This window comes from Camellia sinensis, chromosome 1, assembly GCF_055761805.1.
Source record: "Camellia sinensis isolate YWXY chromosome 1, ASM5576180v1, whole genome shotgun sequence".
Taxonomy (NCBI): Eukaryota; Viridiplantae; Streptophyta; class Magnoliopsida; order Ericales; family Theaceae; genus Camellia; species Camellia sinensis.
The window spans coordinates 121,275,946-121,296,646 of NC_138961.1; the positions used below are offsets into that span (position 1 = coordinate 121,275,946).

General features: G+C 37.5%; 1 protein-coding gene across 3 annotated transcripts; it reads right to left on the reverse strand.

The window, feature by feature from the left end:
* Nucleotides 1–789: 789 nt before the first annotated feature.
* Nucleotides 790–12,028, reverse strand: LOC145797107 (plastid division protein PDV1-like). Of its 3 annotated transcripts, XM_082883412.1 has the most exons (3): nucleotides 11,507–12,018; nucleotides 1,229–1,767; nucleotides 790–1,134 (listed from the first exon to the last, which is right to left on the reverse strand). In XM_082883412.1, the coding sequence occupies exons 1-2, from the start codon at nucleotides 11,810–11,812 to the stop codon at nucleotides 1,240–1,242; spliced, it is 834 nt and encodes a 277-aa protein (XP_082739538.1). In that variant the 5' UTR covers nucleotides 11,813–12,018; the 3' UTR covers nucleotides 790–1,134; nucleotides 1,229–1,239. The 3 variants fall into 3 exon arrangements, with proteins under 3 accessions (XP_082739538.1, XP_082739535.1, XP_082739540.1); XM_082883409.1 differs by having other exon boundaries at nucleotides 790–1,767; nucleotides 11,507–12,017; XM_082883414.1 differs by lacking the exons at nucleotides 790–1,134; nucleotides 1,229–1,767 and adding an exon at nucleotides 5,795–6,779 and having other exon boundaries at nucleotides 11,507–12,028.
* Nucleotides 12,029–20,701: the final 8,673 nt, after the last annotated feature.

Consider the following 20,701-nt stretch of genomic DNA (forward strand, 5'->3'; position numbering starts at 1 on the left):
AGATAAAATGTGAATAATTTTATTCACATTCACCTACCCCTTCTCTTTCTCTTTTTAAATCCCTTTTCAAATGTGCTAACCAAACACACGATTAAGGTTGATTGCCAAAATATGAAGGGAAGAGGGTCAATTGCTAAAATTGGCAAAACTATGGAATGGATTAAGTTTGACTTCATGAATTTTCACCCACCGCCTATGAATTAAGCTCTTTTAAAAGTTGATCGATGAGGCTACACCTTATCACCTGATGATGACATTTCTTCCAAACGAGGCTTTAAATTGTATACCATTTAATATGTGACATTTATGCCACCATCTCATAAAAATAATATTATAACCATTTTCGTCCATTTATAAAATTATTAAAATAATATATTTCAAACGAGAATTGTTCTATAACATTGTATCATAACTATTGAGAGCACATGGGTGTACACTGCTTAAAGAGCAAGGTCACCAACTGAAGTGTAGATAGAAGTAGATATGCTTGCATCACTATCACTATCACAATTGCTTCAAATATCAAACAGAGAATGCCTTAGAAGAGTGGTAAAAAATTGAAGACATGCTTGAAATCTTTTTCAAGTTGTTTTTTTTATTATTATTATACATATTTTCAATGCTGGTCATCAGTTTTCAAGTTTTTTCCTTGTTTAGATTTTGAGTTTGTTGAGCATTCATAGTATCTTTTGACATTGATGTGAAGTAACATTCGTGCCTAAACTATGATAGAAATGACATTCTATGGAAAAGCAAACTGAATTAAAAACTGAATCTGAACCGTCCATGTACAACAACAACAACCCAACATGCTGATCCTTCATTAAATTCAATTTTTTTGAACAATGCTATAGAGAAAACAGTAAATGTAAATTCAAAATAGAACAGACACATGATGAATTGAAAAGAGACATTTGGAATATATACAATCAAATTTTTAAAGAACAAAGAAGGTGGCGAAGGACCTAAAAACAACAAAAAGTGGCTGGCACTGACATCAACACATCTTAACTTGTGGTATGAAATCGTCAGATAACAAAGCTTTTTTAATCACACAAACATCACAACTGCAGCCCCTTTCACGTATCTAGCAAGGTTAAGAGTAGTTCAAACATGAAAAATTGCTGAATAAGCCTATCTTCACTTTAGCCCCTAGCCAACATCACATCCATGTGGGTATCTAACAAGGTTAAGAGTAGTTCAAACATTGAAAAATTGCTGAATAAGCCTATCTTCACTTTAGCCCCTAGCCAACATCACATCCATGTGGGTCAAATGATCACTGGATGAAGAACCCTCTCGCCAAGAAACTTGCCTCGCATTTCTGCTGTAGATAATATCTTCTTGTTTCTGTGGAAGGTCTAAGACATACTTGACCTCACGAGCTCCTTGCTGAAGATGCAGCAATGCAAGCATGCTGATCGCAACCAAAGCAGCATTGCCAAATATCCCACCCATTTGATCCAGTTTAAGGGATTTCTTGGCAAAATTGAAACTATTTATGAGAAATTTGATGAGATTACTTGATCTCTTCCCTTCATGTTGTACAAAGTTCTCTCCAGGTGGATATGGAGCAGAAGGGTAAAGATTATCAGGTGGAATAAAAGGGCCTGCAGTGCTTACATCACCCACAAAAGCTAGAGCTTCTTCAATGACTTTATGCTTCTTACCTTGATGTTCAGCCAATCTCATTGCAAGAACAATCCGGCTTTGCTCTAGGCATGCAATTGCAGCATCTCTCTCTGCCCTCTGCTGCATTTGTACAGCCTGTGGAATAAAATATCAAAGTGACTAAAAAATACAAGTGTCTACAATGCACATGCACATGGATAAATAACAAAGGCAAATCATAAAAGAAGTGGAACTATACTAGACAAAAAAAACCCTATTCAAAATCTACATAATCTGAGTGGAACTATACTAGACTAAACCCATAATAATCCATCAATCCTTCAAATCACACAAGCTTGACTTTCCCCTTGTCTTACCAGGGCCAACAGATGTTAAGCTTGTGTGATATCTGAACTCGACCCCTGAGTTCTGCCCTTTGTTCTTCATCAAGAACAGTTGTCTTGTCCCTAACAGAATTGGCATCAGATACTGGAGAAGCATAATTTAACAAATCGTCCTCCTCCCACTTAGATAACTCAAGGAATTTGTTGGACCATTGTACTAACAGACCATCATTACTACCAGAAACACTTGCTCCCGTCTGTGCACTTACCCATAGCCTTAACTTTACCATTGCCGAAGGCAATCACCTTTTTACCTTTTCTTTTTAGCATCTGTCCATTCATTCTGGCTCTCATTTACAATTACCTGTTTCTTTTCCCTCTATTCCTTTTATCTTTTTCATTTTAAACAACTTTGCCTCCATTCCTGCCTGATGTTTTCCTTCCACTTTTTAATTGTGCGACCAATTCTTTACATACTTCACACTTTTTTGGCACCCATTGATGCAGAACGGGAAAGCACCGATTTGGGTAGAAATTTTATTTATAATTTCATAAATTGTAATAAGGCTAATTACACAGACTTCCCTTCTGGTTTTTGAAATTACAATGCCCTCCCGTCATAAATATCAGCCCAATGGTGTTAACATTGCTATTGAAATGACGAAAATATGCTTCAAAAAAAAATTAAAAAAACCCTTAAATTAAATACAAAAAACAAAATCTCCACTCTTACCATCAACATCACCACACCTGTGGGAGCCAGAAAAAAATATATATCAACTTTGGGACTAACCCAAATAAGGCCTACAATGGGTCCAGTCCAAACAAATATCACACACACCCCCCCCCCCCCCCCCACCCCCTCTCTTCTATATAGAGAAGGGGCATCCCAAGATAATGATCTATAGGGGCAAAGTTCATCTTTTCGTTGGATCTCTACAATCCATGTAAAAGAATATTTCATGGTCTCACAATTAGCGCCGTCAATGGGAAACGTCTGCAAAAGTTCAACGAAGAGAAAAGCAAACATGTTCTTGTAAGTAAAAATTTAACGACGCTGTTGATCTTGCTCTCTGCAAATTAGTTTAAGATTGGTTCTTGGATTGGAGATACATATGTTTGTGCTTACAAAATGGAGCTTTTTGTTCACTATGACTCATTAAAAGTTTTAAAACAACATAGAATTCATGGTCTACTTTTGCATCTCCATTTTCTCTCTCTACAAATGGGTTTCACTTTTCTTAAAGAGAGCATCTTTTCGGCAATTCAACAACATTGTTCGGCCAAACTCAATTTATTTATTCTATCTTATACATTTAGACTCACAGGTAGTGTCCAACCTTTATTGAATGACTTGACCAAATTTATAGATATATGTGCATACAAAAAAAAGCATCAAATTTGCCTCTACTATACTATCAAATTTCTCCATTCCCTACATCAAATCGGCTCGGTATCATTATTTGGCCAACATTGCTTACTCGACGCATAATTATCTTAATATTTGAACTTGCTTTTGAAGAAATATTGCTCCATAATTAATTATTCTCTCTCAGAAACGGGTTGCAGTAGTAAAACTCGGAAATCGGCATTTTTTGGAGTTTATTTATACGTTATACATTGCATGTATTGGTGCTAGAAACTTGTGATAGTTGCATATCTTGAGGAGCAGAGTTCAAATGACAGTTTATTTATGTTTGAACCTCGCTAACTTTGTCAAAGTGAGGCTCCGCCAAAGTAATGCTATCGAATGGAATCGCCAGAGACGCATTTTGGCAAGCAAAAGAAGTTGCCAACTTGCCGCCCGAGAGGTTTTGGCAAGTTAAAGAAGATAGTCCAACTAAGGGGTTTCGGCAAGGCAAGAAAGCCAAGAGTTGCCCGTTCATTATATACGCTGTGGCATGACAACACCAAAGAACCAAATTACATCCATCAAGCCAAAGAATGACTCCACAATTCGGCAACATCATTACCAAGCAACATTACTTGGCAAAATCCGTTAGTCGGCGTTGCCATTGGCCCATTGGCTTGCCAGTTCATTGAAATTCATCCATCGCCCTCGGCAGCACATTGGTTATTCGGCAATGCCACAATCATGCTGAATATCTACCAACATGTTGAATTTGCACAAATGCCATTACAGACTTGCCGATCATAAGTTTATGAACAATGGAGTTGTTCGGCAATTCAATGAGGCCACACGGCAACGTTACAGCGAGACCATGTATTTGCATTTCAGCACAACCGCAACTCACAGCACGCTGCTCGGCAAAGCTACAATGCTACTCGGTAGCTCTATAACTCCAAGCTCTATTCTTTGGCCACGAGAATAGCTTCAATTTCTCACCGCCGAATGCATAGCCAACAACGTGCACTAAGCTCTTTTGCCGAATACATTCCCCCATCCAACACATTCTTTCACCGACTACATTTTTGTCGAGCACAAAGCTCAAGTGCGTTTACCATTATTAATTCATCAACATGCATCAACATTATTTGGCTTTGGCAATTTATTCGGCAACACATTATACCGCAATGTTGCTCAACTCTGCAATTTGGCTTTTTCATTCTGCATATTATCAACTCTGTTTCAGCAATATTATTCAGCCTCGGCAACTTTATTCGACACGCGTATATTATATCAACTGCAAACTACAAGGAGTTTTGGCAACTTATTGGCTTATTTGGCAATTTTTGTTTGCATAATATCAACTGCATATTAACTCTGCATAATATCAACTCAGCTTTGACAACTTATCCAGCTTATTCGGCAACTTACTCGGCATCTTATCAACTCTGCAAATCGGCATATTATCAATTCAACTTATTCGGTATATTACCGTTGCAATTCGGCATATCATTCGGCATATTATCAAGAGCTTATTAATATCAACTCTGCATTTTATCTAGCATCAGCAACTTATTTGGCACTAACTTCTTGGCAACAATATTTGGCACTAATATCTCGGCTTCGGCAACAATATTCCTCGACACTAATCTTGGCATCGACATAGAACTAGCATCTCTGCTTGCCAAAATCCACATCTAACAATACCAGAGGATTCGTGTCAACTCAAGGAGTCCAAAGCCACTAACCAGAGGAGCCAAAAATTAACAGATGCTTGCCGATAGTTGCGCAACAGCCCATATTTTCAACAAACTGCAATTTTTAACGTTGTCGAAACCAAGTTTTTATTATACCAGTGTGAAGTACTCATTGAGCAGAGTCCAACACAACAAACCGCGTCAAAATCGGAACTAAAATGAAGCCGTACAAGCTAGGCGAAATTTGCCTAGAAATTCACCTATTTTGCCGAAGAAGACGACCACAAGTTGGCAAACAAAAGAAATTATTGTGTGCATTGCGGCTAAGGTATATCATGTCATAGCCAAACAATCAAGTTCAACTATATAATGTGCCAAGTATATATACAAGGATATGTCATGGCAACGTGGTTTAGTGTTATTATTTCACCATGCAAAAGTTCAATTCTAACCAGCAACTCCTTTTTATTTTTTGCCAAGCAATTATCCAGTGCTTCGTGGAGCACCATTCTCAACCGATTTGAGCCATCAGCTCTATCTTGGCTACAACTACGCCATCAGGAGTCTGATTACAGTGATCTAATGGTCGTTTCCAACTATTTGGAGCCTTCTGAACACATCCGTACAGTCCAAATTTGCAAATTCTAAGTCGCATATTGAGATCAATACATCGGCCAATCGGGAACATTAAATACAAAATCAACGGTCAAATCCTATCCGATCGACATACAATTTTGGCCAGGAAATAATCGTCCGTCTTCCCTGATCCTTCATTGTGTTACCTTGGCCATTTATTGCCCACTGGAACATCTCAGTCAATTTTTCGCCTTCCAATTGGGCATATCAACCGATCATCATCTCGACACCTCTGCTATGCATGCATACTCGGCCAACTTGGTCCAAACATTACAACGTCATTTACTTGAGCTACAAACTCCCGCTCCTTTTCACATAGCTCCAAGCAAGCACCAGTTTCGGGGCAATACATGACACTCGGTAGTTCTTCGCATATTTTTGCGCGTGCCGTCATTCAGTGTTTTAAAAAGCTCTAGGCGCATCGGGGCGCCAAGGTCACCTGGAGCCTAAGCGCCGAGGCGCGAGGCAAGGCGCGCGCCTCACCAAAGCGAGGCTCAAGTTATAGAAGTTAAGCAAAATATCAATATAGCACAATATATAGCACAATTTTCAACATAAGCAAAAATTTATGGAATTCCAAAATGAACAAAACAATATTAAACATTCCAAAAACCATGAAAGTAACATCAAACAACAAACATAAGAGCTTAGTAATCCACAAAGTTGAAAACAACTAAACATCTAGTGACTAGTCCCATGGATGCATTGTCTAAGAACTTAATAATAAGCGTCATCTCCATCATCTCCTTCGTCATGATTGGATTTATATCCCTCCACACCCTCCTCTTCTTCCTCATCTAAATCTACATCTTCCCATTCCTCTTCCTCATCTACAAGTCGACGTGAGCTTGAACCAATTGGAGTTGTCCTAGTTGTGGTTGATCTAGTTCTTTGGCTACTTTCCTCAACTCCAGCAGCTACAGCAACATCATCCCACCCCAAAGAATCATCATCATCATCAAACACAAGCTCATTCTCCATTCTCCCAATCAGCCATTCATTGCTTTCATCAATATTTTTCAAAGAGATAGGATCAAATTTGCCACATGAAATGTATCGACATTTCAATGCTCTATTATACTTGACAAACACCAAATCATTGAGACGTTTTTGAGCTAGCCTATTTCCTTTTTTGCTGTGAAGCTGCAACAATAAATAAAAAAACATTTAAATTCATATATAACTAAAAAAATTCGGAAGAAAATTTTAGAGTTCTCCAAATTTGACAACGGATACTCACATGTTCAAACACACTCCAATTCCGCTCACAACCAGATGAACTACAAGTAAAACTAAGAACTTTGATGGCAAATTGTTGCAACTCAGGAGCATCATGACCATAAGAACTCTACCAATCAGCTGTAAATGATTATTGGTTAACACTTCACAAATAATTAAACTATAAGGAATTGACAGACACATTCCTATACCCTCCAACAAGATGTTGCTTAACTCGACAGACACCCCCATTCATCTCTTTTCCACAAAAATTGCATTTGAACTTACTTAAGTTTCTGGGATTTACCATTGTTGAATACTTCCATGCTGGATCTTTCCTTCCACTTTCAGCACTCGACATTTGACTCATCAAGTTACTGGTTGTTCCTTCTTTCTTCTTTTTTTTTTTACATAAGAAAAGGCAAGAAAAAAACAGAGACTAGAGAAGAGAATAATGAAAAAATAAAGAAAGAATAAAAAAAAATAATTTTGAATCAGATACCAGTGAAGAGAAGAGAAGACAGATGAAAGAAGAGGAGGAGAAAAAATGAAAAACAGAGAAGAAGAAGAAGAAGAAGAAACGAAAAACAGAGAGAAGAGATGAGAGAAGAAGAACGAAAAACAGAGACGAAGAAGAGAAGAGAGAAGAAGAAACGAAAGAGACGAACCTGAAGCTCACGTCGATGTCGAAACAAAATTTTTGTTGCAACCTGAAGCTGAAGCTTATGTCGATGTCGAACCTGAAGCTCACATCTTCGTCGATTCGAAATTTTGGTCGCAACAAATTTTGGGCTTTGTCGATTCGAAGAGGCTCACCAACAGATTTGTATAAGAGTTTTAATCCTATGTGGCTAGTACACAAACAACTCAGTCCTAGCCGAAGCGCATGAAGCGTGCGCTTTGAGCCTCAGAGAAAGACGCGCGCCTCAGCACTTTACGTGCGCTTCTTGCAATGCGCCTCGCTTCGTCTGCTTCGAGCCCTAGCCCTGCGCCTCGCCTCGCTTAGCGCCTAGGCGCGCTTTTTAAAACACTGCTGTCATTCTTATAGTTTTTACAGCTTTCCACTTTTTTAATTGATATATCTACATATTTAATCTGTCTTATTTGGTTCAGGCAATCATTTTCATGCTTGGCACATAGAAATATCTCTTGCTCGGCACGAAAGTCTATATTTGGAAGCAATCTTTGCACTCGGCAATATACTACACCCTCGCCCTGGGGTTATAATACCGCGGCCTATACCCTCGCTCGTGGATTATAATACCGCAGCCTATACCCTCGCCCGTGGGTCATAGTACCGTGGCCTATACCCTCGCCAGGGATCATAATACCGCAGCCTACGGCCCTTGCCCGGGGGTAACAATACCGCGGCCCATCATTATGATTTGTTTGGAACTCATGTGCTTTCGTACTATGATCGCCCTCATTTATTTAACCTCTATACTATATTACTCACTGGGCTTTAGCTCACCCCTCCCTTATATACATAAATTTGGACATACATTCGAACATACATGCATTCATACAGTGATCCATTCATTTATCAAGCGACCTAACATTTATTTGAATAGTGTAACTCGGCAAGAAAAACTCTCATTCTTTCTACCGCAGACAATGAGAGTTTTGGGGCCATTGTGGGAGTCAGAAAAAAATATATATCAACTTTGGGACTAACCCAAACAAGGCCTACAATGGGTTCAGCTCAAACAAATATCACATCCCAAGATAACAATCTACAGGGGCAAAGCTCGTTTCTTCGTTGGATCTCTACAATCCATGTGACAGGATATTTCATGGTCTCACAACACCCATTCCTATCCTCCCCATCATCAGACCCAGTCCCCTCTCTCTAAGCTTCCCCTTGTCTGCAAAATCACCATTCTTCATTCTTCCCTCCACTTATCCACCACCACCACCACCACCACCACTACCACTAACCACACTACCATCACCATCACTTCATCCTCATCAAACACAATATTCACACACATATTATACTATACAAATAAGCAAAGATTTATATCTATTACACAAATATACACAAACCTACATATATATATATATATATATATATATGTTTATTATATGCTACAATAGGTTTAGGGCTTATCTTATGGTGGCTGTGATTTGGTGAGACAACATGCAGAGAGGCAATGGTGGGATTAATCGAAGTTTGGATACATATTAATCAAAAACTGCTATTGGCTTTAGTATTCAAAACCATCAAACCATATAGCATACATAAAAGATGGAAGAAGAGTTCAGCACAATCCACATTCACGTAAATTCCAAGCCCATACACACTCCATTATGGAATACATTACTTTGATTTGCTTAAAGAATAGAGGCGCTATCAAAACAACCAAATACACCACCAGACCAAATATAGGAATGCCACTCTCAACCTTAGTTGAACAGGCCGAACTGGACGGACTCTTCCCCACAAACTTACCTGAACATGGAATTGGTGCCACTGACTCGTAACATGGAGGAGCCACCAATTTTGGAAGTTGTTCGCCGCAAGGAGACAAGAAAAAAAGAGGATGGCCACAACTTTTGTTCCTCACTAGGAAGTCACAAGTTCAACTCCCTCTCCCCCCCCCCACCCCCCCCCCCCCCCCCAAAAAAAAAAAAAAAAAAAATTAATAGCATTAGAAAACCTATTGATAGAGCAGACACTAAACCGTTCCTATAATCGTCTTCACAAATGGGATATGCACATAACAATAAACCTACTGGTTTAGTTGATTTCAACATTCACTTAAATTTCAAGTGATAGATATGGAACAAAATTCCAATTCCACTTGGTAGCATCCTAAACCCTAAAAACATGAAGTCAAAGTAAATCCCAATAGAAATTCTACTTCCAAATCCAAGACCCAAACACACCTCAATGTTTTCTCCAATTGAAATTGAATTAGCACTTTAAGCCAGTAATCATTAACTTATTGAGCCTAGAAGTTTTCTTTAAAATATCTTCCATTCTTAGCATCCGAGAGAGGGGAAAAGAACATATTAAGTTAATTTTTTGGTCTTTGCAACATTTTCAGTATCTTCATCTTCTTCCATTAAATCATTCCCATCCATACTGACCTATCAAAAACTTCATACATTGAATGCTACATTGTAGCAAGATTGATTGCTAGCTGATACCTCAATGTTGTTCATCTTATTTAATTGTTTCTCAACTAGGTTCTCAACAGGGACCGATCCAGTATTTTGACCTTAGGGGGGCAAATCTTATGGAACTTCCAATTTATCAACAAATTTGAAATATAATATCAATTTCTACCATCACCAAAAATTCAATAATATTATCATTAACTACACAATTTTTATTAACACAATTAGTCTTTCTCCATATATGTGATTAACTAACTAGTTAAAAAATCATCTTCTATTTTATTACGCAATTTAGTCTTCGATAAGTTTCATAGTTGAAATTGCATGCTTCACTGCACAATTGAAACATGTAAAATTAACACCAAACAAATCAATTTATCAATAAACACTATTATATTTCAAGAATGTCATGTCAAACAAAGTCAATATACCAATTGTAATGGATGATGAACAAGCGGAATTAGTAAATTAAATTATAAATGTATAGAAAAATAAAAATAAATGACACAACACACATAAGATAGAAAATAAGAATAATAGCAAACAAGAAGAGTGAAGATTTAAATCCTCAAATTGTTCCTTGTGCTATAATTTGGAAACGATTTTGTGTTTTTCATATAGAGATCTTTTGCTGGAGAGTTGTTCAAAGAAAATTTGTTATTGGAGATGTTCATTTTAAAAGGAAGGTTCCGTTAAAATCTATCAACAAAAATGTTCAGTATCCATGCTTCCTAGATAATCAATAGTCAACACATTAAACAAAAAAGATGCCAAGGCAAAAATATACACAAAAAGTAATATTTGATAAAACTCGATTAGAAAACTAATTTTATAATTTTATAATATAGTTTTATGTGCGTGCAAACCGTTATAATTTTGGAAGTGTAAATTCCTATAAATTTAGGAGTGCAGAACTTCATAATTTTTGGACTATGTTACTAAATATTCCTATAATATTGATTTTTTTTTTTATTTTCCAAATTTTTCAGCATGCGACCAGCACCTACATCCATGTTTGTGCTCAACATCATTTGGTACATTGTTGTTTTTATTTATTTTGGCAAATTATTCATCAAAAAATAATTAACAAACAAATAAATAATCCTTAAATAAAGTTCAATTAACACGATTTATATAGAAATTTCATTATCTATAAAACAGTCAAAATAACGCCCAAAGAAAATTAAACGAAGTAGCAGCTCAAAACAAACAAACACAATATAAAAAAAATTAAAATAAAACGTTTGGTTGCAAAGAAAGTGAGGAAAGACAAACAAACAAACAAAAAATAAAATAAAAACATACAAACCTCCGCTCAACAGAGCCCAACACAGCACAGCTAATTTAAGTAAACCTGCACAATTCCTTCGATTTTAACGTTCAAAAAAACCCATAACGATAACAATTGGACTCTAATTGTCACTTGAATCGTTTTCGCCCACTTTCTCAGGAACCAAACACAAAAAAACAAAACCCTAGAAAACAACACGAAATGAAAAAGAAACCGGAAAAAAAAAAAATAAACTCACGTGGAAGAACTCGAGCTGGTCCTCGAGGTTCTCGAGGGCAGTACGAGTGGCGTTGAGGCTCTTGGCCTCTTGAATCGCCGAGTAATCGTCGACCCGAAAATCCTTGACGTACACGAACCCGGAGCGGTGATTATTGTCGTGGTCGGTGGAATGGGTGTTGTTCTTGTTGCGGGGGAGGAAAATGTGGTCGGATTTGGTAAAGGATTTGAGAGAGTTGAGGTAATGAGCTCGGGAAATCGAATGAATGGCGTCGCTGAGCTTGTCGTGCAAGTCCCAGATCTTCTCGAGAAGTGCTTCGATCTCCATTTCTCATTTCAAGAGTTACAAAAAAGGCATACGCGAAACTTGAGCAATGGTGGTGAAAATAGAGCTTTCTAGGATGTGTATGTGTATGTGTAGATGGTTTGTTGTTAGATTGGATTGTGGATTGAGAGGGCAGAGTGGGCTTTGTTTAGTGCTTACCCATTACATTCCCCCAACTCACTTGTTTGGTGAGGAGTCGTGCCAGAGTGGCGAATTGGAATTTATTTCGCGGGAATTGGAATCGACTTCCCGGCCGATTTAAATAAAAGGAAAAAATTATGATGCACACTCATTTCTTATAATTAAAAAATAAAATAAAATAATTTTATATTTTTTGAATTAATTAAAAAAATTATAATCAAGCATTAGATATAATTAAATATTTTAAAATAATATTATAATTAAAAAAAATTAATCATAACTAAAAAAAAAATAATGTAACTAATAATGCATATGATACGAAATGTGTGTTGTAAAATTCTTCGAAATAAAATCTTTTTCACATTATTGGGAAAATTTCATTCAGGTTGATTTAGAAATATGCTATTTCAGTAATATTTTGATTTTTTTTTACCTAAAATGTGAGGTGAAAAAAAATTAGTATACTTGAAATAATTTTTCAGATTTTTATAAAAAAAAGTGCAAAAAAGTAGACAATAAACAGAAATCTTTAGCTTTTTGTATAGTTCTTTAGTTTTTTGATTTTTTAGTGACATTTTAATTTTTTTAGCTAAAAATTAATTACACATAAGTAGTAAATTTTACAAATATTAATTATTAAAGTCATAATCTTTTTTCATGAACTTGTAATAATTTTTTAGAAGTACCACTGCATGGCAATATTTCCAAAATTATTCGGTGTACTTCGAACGTCACCAGTCAATAGAGGTGGGCGTTCGTCAAGCCTGATCGACACTACATAATAAGAGACTTTCTATTTTTCTAAGCTCGGCCCAACCCTAACATCAGGCCTCTACATCTGTGTCACGGCCCCATTCCATCCCTAATAAAATGATGCCATGATGGCTAGTAATCTAGATTCACACATAGAGAGTATACATATGGAGCATACATGTACGAAAGCAATAAATTTAAAACAAACTAGTCTATACGAGTTATGCATAGATTAAATGAAATAGCATACATATTAACATGGTTTTACAATTTGGATACAAATAAACTAAACTTGAAATTACATCTTGATCAAAAGGCTTCTCAATCCAAAACATACAAAAGAAATGAACTATAAAGCTAAGAAGCATAATTTTCAAGATGAATACAAAAGCATGGACCAAAACATCTTCCAAATAAAGTCTTAAGTGACGTCGCATTCTTGCTCATCACCTACATATATACAAGGGAGAGAGGTGAGCTGAAAACTCAATGAATGATATAAAGTAATAAATGTTTGAATGAATGATATCCGAGATTTTACCAAAACAATACATATCATAACTTGTAACAAATCAAAGGATGAACCAAGTTCATTAATCAGAGACTTTCAAAGTTTCAAAAGATGTTTACTAACATCTACATAATACAAAGGATGACATTCATTGACAAAACAAAGAAATAACCGACATGGAATTGATTAGACAAGTCTGCCCGTCGATGGCAAAGGAGATATCTCAAACAAAGGTACTAGTTGTATTAAAGTCCCCTAGCACACAAGGACCTTTCAAGAATGTCATCAAAACAAACATAATACTTGATACAAAAACTAAGGGATAATCATTCATGATTTATGAAATACTTTCCAAAACAAAATAAAGCTTTTATCAAAACATTGTAACATAATTTTATTAAAAATATCACTCACAATAGCTCTTCGATCGAGGGGAATTAAGGCAAAGATTCAAGACTTACAAATACATGGAAAATTCCATTGAATGCATTTTGAGAAGACAAGAAGAGATGCTTAAAGATGATTATGCCATGCACTCTCAAAAACAAGTTTCAAATGAGTAACATAAATTTTGGCATTTCTTTCCAAAACCAAGTCAAAACAGAGCAAAACATGTTCTGGAAGTTAAATCAATGTTTTTCTTCTTCGAAAAGCATACTGAGTACACACCAGGTTTAGGAATGGATGCACAAAGATAAGCTGGACCGAAATGGCCTAGCTGGGTGAACTCAGGAGGTCATGGCCGAGATTCCACACTTCTTGGCCAAGGTGTGGTCTACCTGGCCAAGATGTGGGTTGCCCCCGGGATGTTACAAGGTGTCGGCAATGATGTGTTGTGGTCAGCCTAGGTATTCATGCAAGGTTGACCAAGGTGCAAGTGATCATGCAAGGTAGACCAAGGTGAGATGCAATGCTTGGTTTAGGTGTGAGGTCTGGACAAGAGTGGGTCTTAGTGACCACACTTAAGGAAATAGTGAAGTTTGGAAATCTAGGTTTTCTCTTGAAGAACATGAATGCTAAAATCATAACATCTTATTCAAAATCTTCATGATATGAGTTCGAAAATATGAACCTAGGTAACCATACTTGAACATTTCATGAAAAAAAACACAACATAGAACTTGGTATAAACTTTTGGATCTAAACATGTTTTTCTTCAAGAACACAAGAACATCACTTTTTCTTTCTAATAGAAAACTTTAAATCAATGCATGGCTCATGAATCATACTAGATCATGCAATGTGATCAGATTAACATAAAGAACAACAAGAATAGATCAGGAATCTAACCTCAGAACACAAATCAAGTGGTTCAAGGTATGAGAATCAAGATTGGAAAGTCTAGCTTTCCCCAAAGAACTTTCTCTTCTTCTTCCTAGAGCTTCTCCCACTTCTAAGACAAGGTTATAACAAAAGATATACTGTTAACTGACTAATATCCACTACTGGGACACGTGGCATCATCTGGTCAAATCTCCTCAAAAGATGTCTGAATGAAAAGACAAGAGTAGGTCAAAGTGTATACAACAAGTAAGATAGCATAAGCACTCTGACAAGACAAGTGTCCTAGATCGAAACATGGACTTCGGACAAGTGAATATTAGGTGAGGTCTTCCTGACCTCAGCTAGGAGGGGTAACACTTGGCCTAGGTGATGCACACCTCGGTCTAGGTTGTAGGGATGGAGTTGAAGGTCCACTAAGATGGTTCCAAGATGGTCCTAGGTGTTAGAGGTTCAAAGGTGTGATCTTGGTGTGAGGTAACAAGGGTAAATAGCCTAGGTTCAACACACCAAGCGTAGAACAAAACATGAATCTTATACTTAGGCAAAAATATAATAGTATCAAAAAGACAGGATCCCATACTTAGACAAAATATCAAAGTTTACAAGATGCAAGCTTAACAAGAGAAAAAAATCATGTCAATTCTCACGAATATGACTAAGGCAAAATGAGGGTTGTTATAGTCTACCCCCTTTAAAGAAGTTTGGTCCCCAAACTTAAGTTACCTTGACCCAAAAGCAACTTCGGATATTGGATTTTCATCTTCTATTCCATTTCCCATGTAGATCTTTGCCATAATGCTCCTTCCATCCAATTTTCACCATTGGTATCGACTTATTCCTCAATTGTTTCACTTGCCTATCAATAATCCTTATCGGCTTCTCCTCATAACCCAAATCTTCATTAACTAAAATCCCGAAATAATCAATTACGTACACTGGATCCCGAATATACTTCCTCAACATCAAAACATGGAACACATTGTGGACTTGACTTAATTCTGGTGGCAAAGCAAGTCGGTAACGAGGTTAACTTTCTCAAGAATTTTAAATGGCCCGATGCAACGAGGTGCTAACTTACCTTTCTTTCCAAACCTTGAAACTCCTTTCATTGGTGAAACTTTCAGGAATACATGATCCCAAACTTCAAACTCTAACTCTCTTATTCTTTGGTCGGCATAACTCTTTTGTCGACTTTCAGCGGTTTTGATTCTTTGTTGAATGAGCTTAATTGTGACAACCCTGACCTCTGTATTATTTTATTGAGCATATTTGCATAATTATGTGCTTAATTGATGCTTATCTGTTTGTTTGTGAATTATCTATTAGAATACCAACTTAGAATTTGAAATTGAAAGCCCAAACAAATTTAGAAACCGAAATTGATTAATTCAGTAGGCTAGTTGGAATATTTAGAACCATATGGTGAGTTTAATTAAAATTTAATTCGAATCAAAATTATTAGAATAAATTAATTATAATTGACTAGACTTAAGCCCCATTGATTAGCCTTAATCTTACTTGATTAGCCAAACCTCAATCCACCTATATATAGCTTATATGAGCCTAATTAACTCATTTGACATCAACTAATGTGCTGAAAATTGAGAGAGGAGAAGAAAGTTCAACATTGTGGAGAGAGAGAAGAAGAATTCAAGGGAATTCAAGAGACATTGAAGGGATTAAACTAATCTAAGGCCAAATTGAAGCTCTAGGTATGATCTTTACCCATAATTCATAAAGATAATCCATATATGAAGATGAATTCACTGAGTTGTAGGACCATTTGCATGTATTTGAAAGAAATGAGCAAGGATCATCATGAATGTAGTGAGTTTGAGTGAATTGTGTACATGCATGCATAATTCTCCATCTTTGAACTTAGTTTTCTTCAAATTCATACATGCATGGAACTTACACAAGTTTTTTGTTGAGATTCTTCATGATTTTACACTCAACACCTCATATGAACATGTTTTGTAAAGAAAGAAGTTGGGTTTACTACATACATGGCAAGAACATAGTGTTTTGAACTTTGTTTTGAAGAACTGAAAGAGAATTTGGGATCTTAGTTTCATAATTTTCAACAATTCATGTTTTATAAAGAGTTTCTAAGCTTTTGAGACTAACCATGTAAGCTTTGAACATGAAAGAAATGTTTTTGAACTTCAAACTCAATTATGGAAAACCCAAAATTCGCCCAATTTGCTCGAGCGAAGGATCCTTGGCTCGAGCGAACATCATAGGCATCTAGTATTTTTGCAGACCTTTGGCAGTTGGCTTGAGCGACCAAGTGTGTGCTCGAGCGAACTCACTTTTGTTCAACACTTGGCTTGAGCGACCATCGAGTGCACATTTTGAGCAACAAGTACTTTTGTAGTCAAGCCACACCGCTTGAGCAACAAAGTGTACGCTCGAGCGAAGACCCTATTTTTATCAAATTTTGTCTAACACTCATAACTGCATATTTGCATCCCCATGTCCTTTTAGGAATTTTTTAGCATCATTTAAACATTCTTAATCATGGAATAAGCTAGAAACACACATAAGAGAATGGAATTAAGACATGGTATTTGTTTCGAACGCGTGCTTCAATGTGTATCTGTGTTGTGTGTTTCATGCAGGTGGTCAACCAAGGCTTAACATTAGTACTAGCCCACTGTGAGTAGTATCTTTGTAAAGATATGTTATTAAAATGTGTTTTGGTTTACCGCATGATTATTATTTTGAAATTCTATTTTGATACGAATGAATGATTGTCTCTTTTAAAATGTAATTGTGGCATCTTAGTGTAGTCCTCACCTGGGGTTAACAATACCATGACCCTTTGCTATAAGGCCCTCGCCCGGGGGTAACAATACCATGGCCGTTTGCTATAAGGCCCTCGCCCGGGGGTAACAATACCATGGCCGTTTGTCTCGCTCGGGGGAAACAATATTGTGGCCCTTTGTTATATGTGCACAAAGATCTCTGATGTTGACCTAAGTGGTCCCTTCTTTTGATCTATATGGTCCCTTTGTTAGACCCATCTGATCCCTTTGCTATGCCTTCGAGCCCTTAGTTGCACTATCAGATGTACCACATATGAATGTGATTTGTGAACTTTGATACAACAAGTACTCACTTATGATTTGCTTCGAACTCATGTGATATGATTTTGTACTACAATAGATATCATTCAATTAACCTCTTTATACTGATATTACTTACTGTGCTTTAGCTCACCCTCTTCCCCTATATATATGTAGATGAGCAATCAGAGCATCAAGCTTATAGCAACTTCATGAGTCCACCGTTTTGTCAAGCCATTTTGGAGTGTCTCCGTGATGGGGCGATCTTGGACTCGTTGGAGCCAAGCTGTGTCAACCTTGTGAACTCGCTGGAACTTGTTATGTATGGATAATTTGTACAAGTGTTAAGATGTTTTGATATACCTATGTGTTCATATCTATGAAAAAGGGTTGAAGTTTTTATTACTTATAAAAATTGCATGTATGCACCATTCGATGGACACGGTCGTATTTTAATATTGCTTCCGCAGTGTGTAGACGTCCCCGAACGCCCCGGGAGGGATGAGCTCCCCCGTTCCGTTCGATATTGGGCTCACTACAGTTCGGACTCTCAAATTGTCACGGTTCGTAATCTAAACCAAAGAGTCCAAATTCGGCAAATCGTTTTGAGAAAACAGATTTTGAAAGAAGTGCCAAACATGAACTGCTTTGCCAGATACAGAGTCGTCACCTAAATATTTTATTTTGGGAAATTTAGGAAACCCTGACTCGTTGCCTAAGGCCACGTGTCCGTTATCACCAAAGTTGCCTCGGCTCGGGAACTTGGGTACGATTGGGGAAGGTCACTTCGTGAGCACCCCTGCTCGCCCGATCAAAGATCGGCCTCTACTAACCATGATATCAATTTTTGAAAAACATTGTGCGTTCTTATTCCGGTTATTAGCCTAGATTTACTATGTGATGCGCACAGCATACAAGTATAGACTGGATCGCCTGAATTGGAACAAAACATTTCATGTTTGTTTGTTTGAAAATGGTTTGATGGTGCTACCCGCAAGTAGGCTAAGACGTGGATTTGCCACCCTCAGGTGGGCTTAGAAAACATGATTTTGCCACTATCTAGTGGGCTTAAAACACACATTTGATGAATTGTTCCAATTTAAATAACCCAACCTTCACCCACAGGCATTCAGGCAGTTATATCACATAAGCATATAGCCTCATGGTAAGCATGCTATTCATGGCAGTCACTCACACACATGCAAGGATGCTAAAGCATAAAACTTACCGAGTACTCCAAGCCAAAACAGAAGCTTATTAGAAATCCATGCATGATCCTAACTATACAGAAATGCCTAATGCAACACATGCAAAATGCAACTAAGATAGGCTCGGCTATTTTAAACATTGCATATGAAATGCTACAGCTAACATGTATTCAACTTGAAATTGAAAATACAATGCAGTTAGTATGATGCGCCGAGCCCGATGCATGCAAAACAGATGAATGAATGCAAACATGCTATCATACTGTATGCTAATTGAAACATGCCCTAATCTAACCATCATAAGCGGGTAAATAAAAGGGAGAAAGACGTGGGGTTGGAAGACATACATCACACACACGCACACTTATTACAGTTGTGCCCTCGCTAGGAGGGTCCGAATAAATAATATACAATCCCAAATAATTACAGTCCAAATATGTACAAAACCCTAATTAATTAACAAATTAAATTAAGAAAGCAATAAATTGGCATGCAAGCCAGGGACTGCCTCAAATCTGCTCCGGATGATGAATGATGCATGCTCGGGTTGCCTTGTGCGGAGAATCTCTTGCGATGCCCCAAGCCTCTGTTTGCGATTGTTCTTGGGATGCGTGCCAAGCTCCGGAAGGCTGTCTATTTCTGATTTGCTGCAACAGAGAGCAAGAAAGGGGCATGGCAAAGTATTTTCACATATGTATGCATGACTACCCTTCAGGGAGTGTAGTCCTCGATCCTCGTGCCACCAATCACGCATCTCGATGCATGATGGCCGAGGAATCGATTTGCACGACTTGATATGAAATGAATGGACATATAAACATAACAAGACCGAGGCTCCATCATGGATAATCCGGAGTGTCGGCGACCAGAAATTGAGACACGTTCCGTCACTCGGAGTACGGAACGTACCTCGTTTCCCGTGCTTGGGCTAACCCCTATCCCAAGCACAATGCAATATGCATGACATGCATGAATGCAACTAAGATACAACCTAACATGCACAATGCTATGAAATGGCATACACAATGCACGATGTAACAAGGCATACGCAATGCTCTAACATACAACCTAGCATACGCAATGCTATAAAATGAAATGACATACTCAATGCACAATGGAATTACACCAACATGAGTGGACCTCAGCCACACTCACATTAGTAGCCATACGATGAAAATGAGACAACTCGAAATGCGTGCCCACATGCACGTGAACCGAGGATCGACCCTAGGGCACCAAATGCCACTCTAACAAGACATGGCAAGGCATGGAATATGGCATACTAGCATGCAAATTTCAATAGCAAAATATGATGCAAAACAGCCCCAGAACATGGAAACATGGCACCCGATACATGGAATGAGACCCGAAACATGAAATTAGGTACATGGAATGACCTATGGCTATGCAAAGCATGCATTATTTGAACACGAAGTGTGAAGAAAGAATCAAGACAGTCCCAAAAAAAGCATATTTACAGTTTTAAGCAAGGCCAAAAAGTGAACACAAATAGGGCTAAGTTAACATGCAAAAATGGCCCCAAAAGAGAGATAATGAAGCAAGTAGCATCTTATGGCCCTAAATGGCCAAGATCACTTCAACAAAGTTGAAGAGGGACTCAAAATGAAGCACTTTACAGTTTACAACAAACCACGAAAACAAACACAAGTATGGCTAAACTATTGTGCAAGAAATGGGCCAAAAGGGAGACAAAGAAGCAAGTGATGGTTTCTGGCCTCAAAAAGAGGAGGTCCCTCAAACAAAGTTGAAGAGGGGCCAAAGACATGGTGTTTTACAGTTAGTGACCAAACCCAAAACAGTGCACATGCAAGCTTAAAATACTATGCAAAATATGGCCTAAAAAGAGGTTTAAACACAAAGAGCAAAAAGGGAGCTTCAAAAAGCAAAAGTCCCTTGATAAAACATG

Excerpts from the sequence above, each read along its gene's own strand:
- LOC145797107 (XM_082883412.1), bottom strand. The coding sequence starts at position 11,812 with ATGGAGATCGAAGCACTTCTCGAGAAGATCTGGGACTTGCACGACAAG. Across the intron at positions 1,768-11,506 it reads ACCAGCTCGAGTTCTTCCAC|GCTGTACAAATGCAGCAGAG; the intron begins GTGAGTTTATTT and ends TTTATTCCACAG.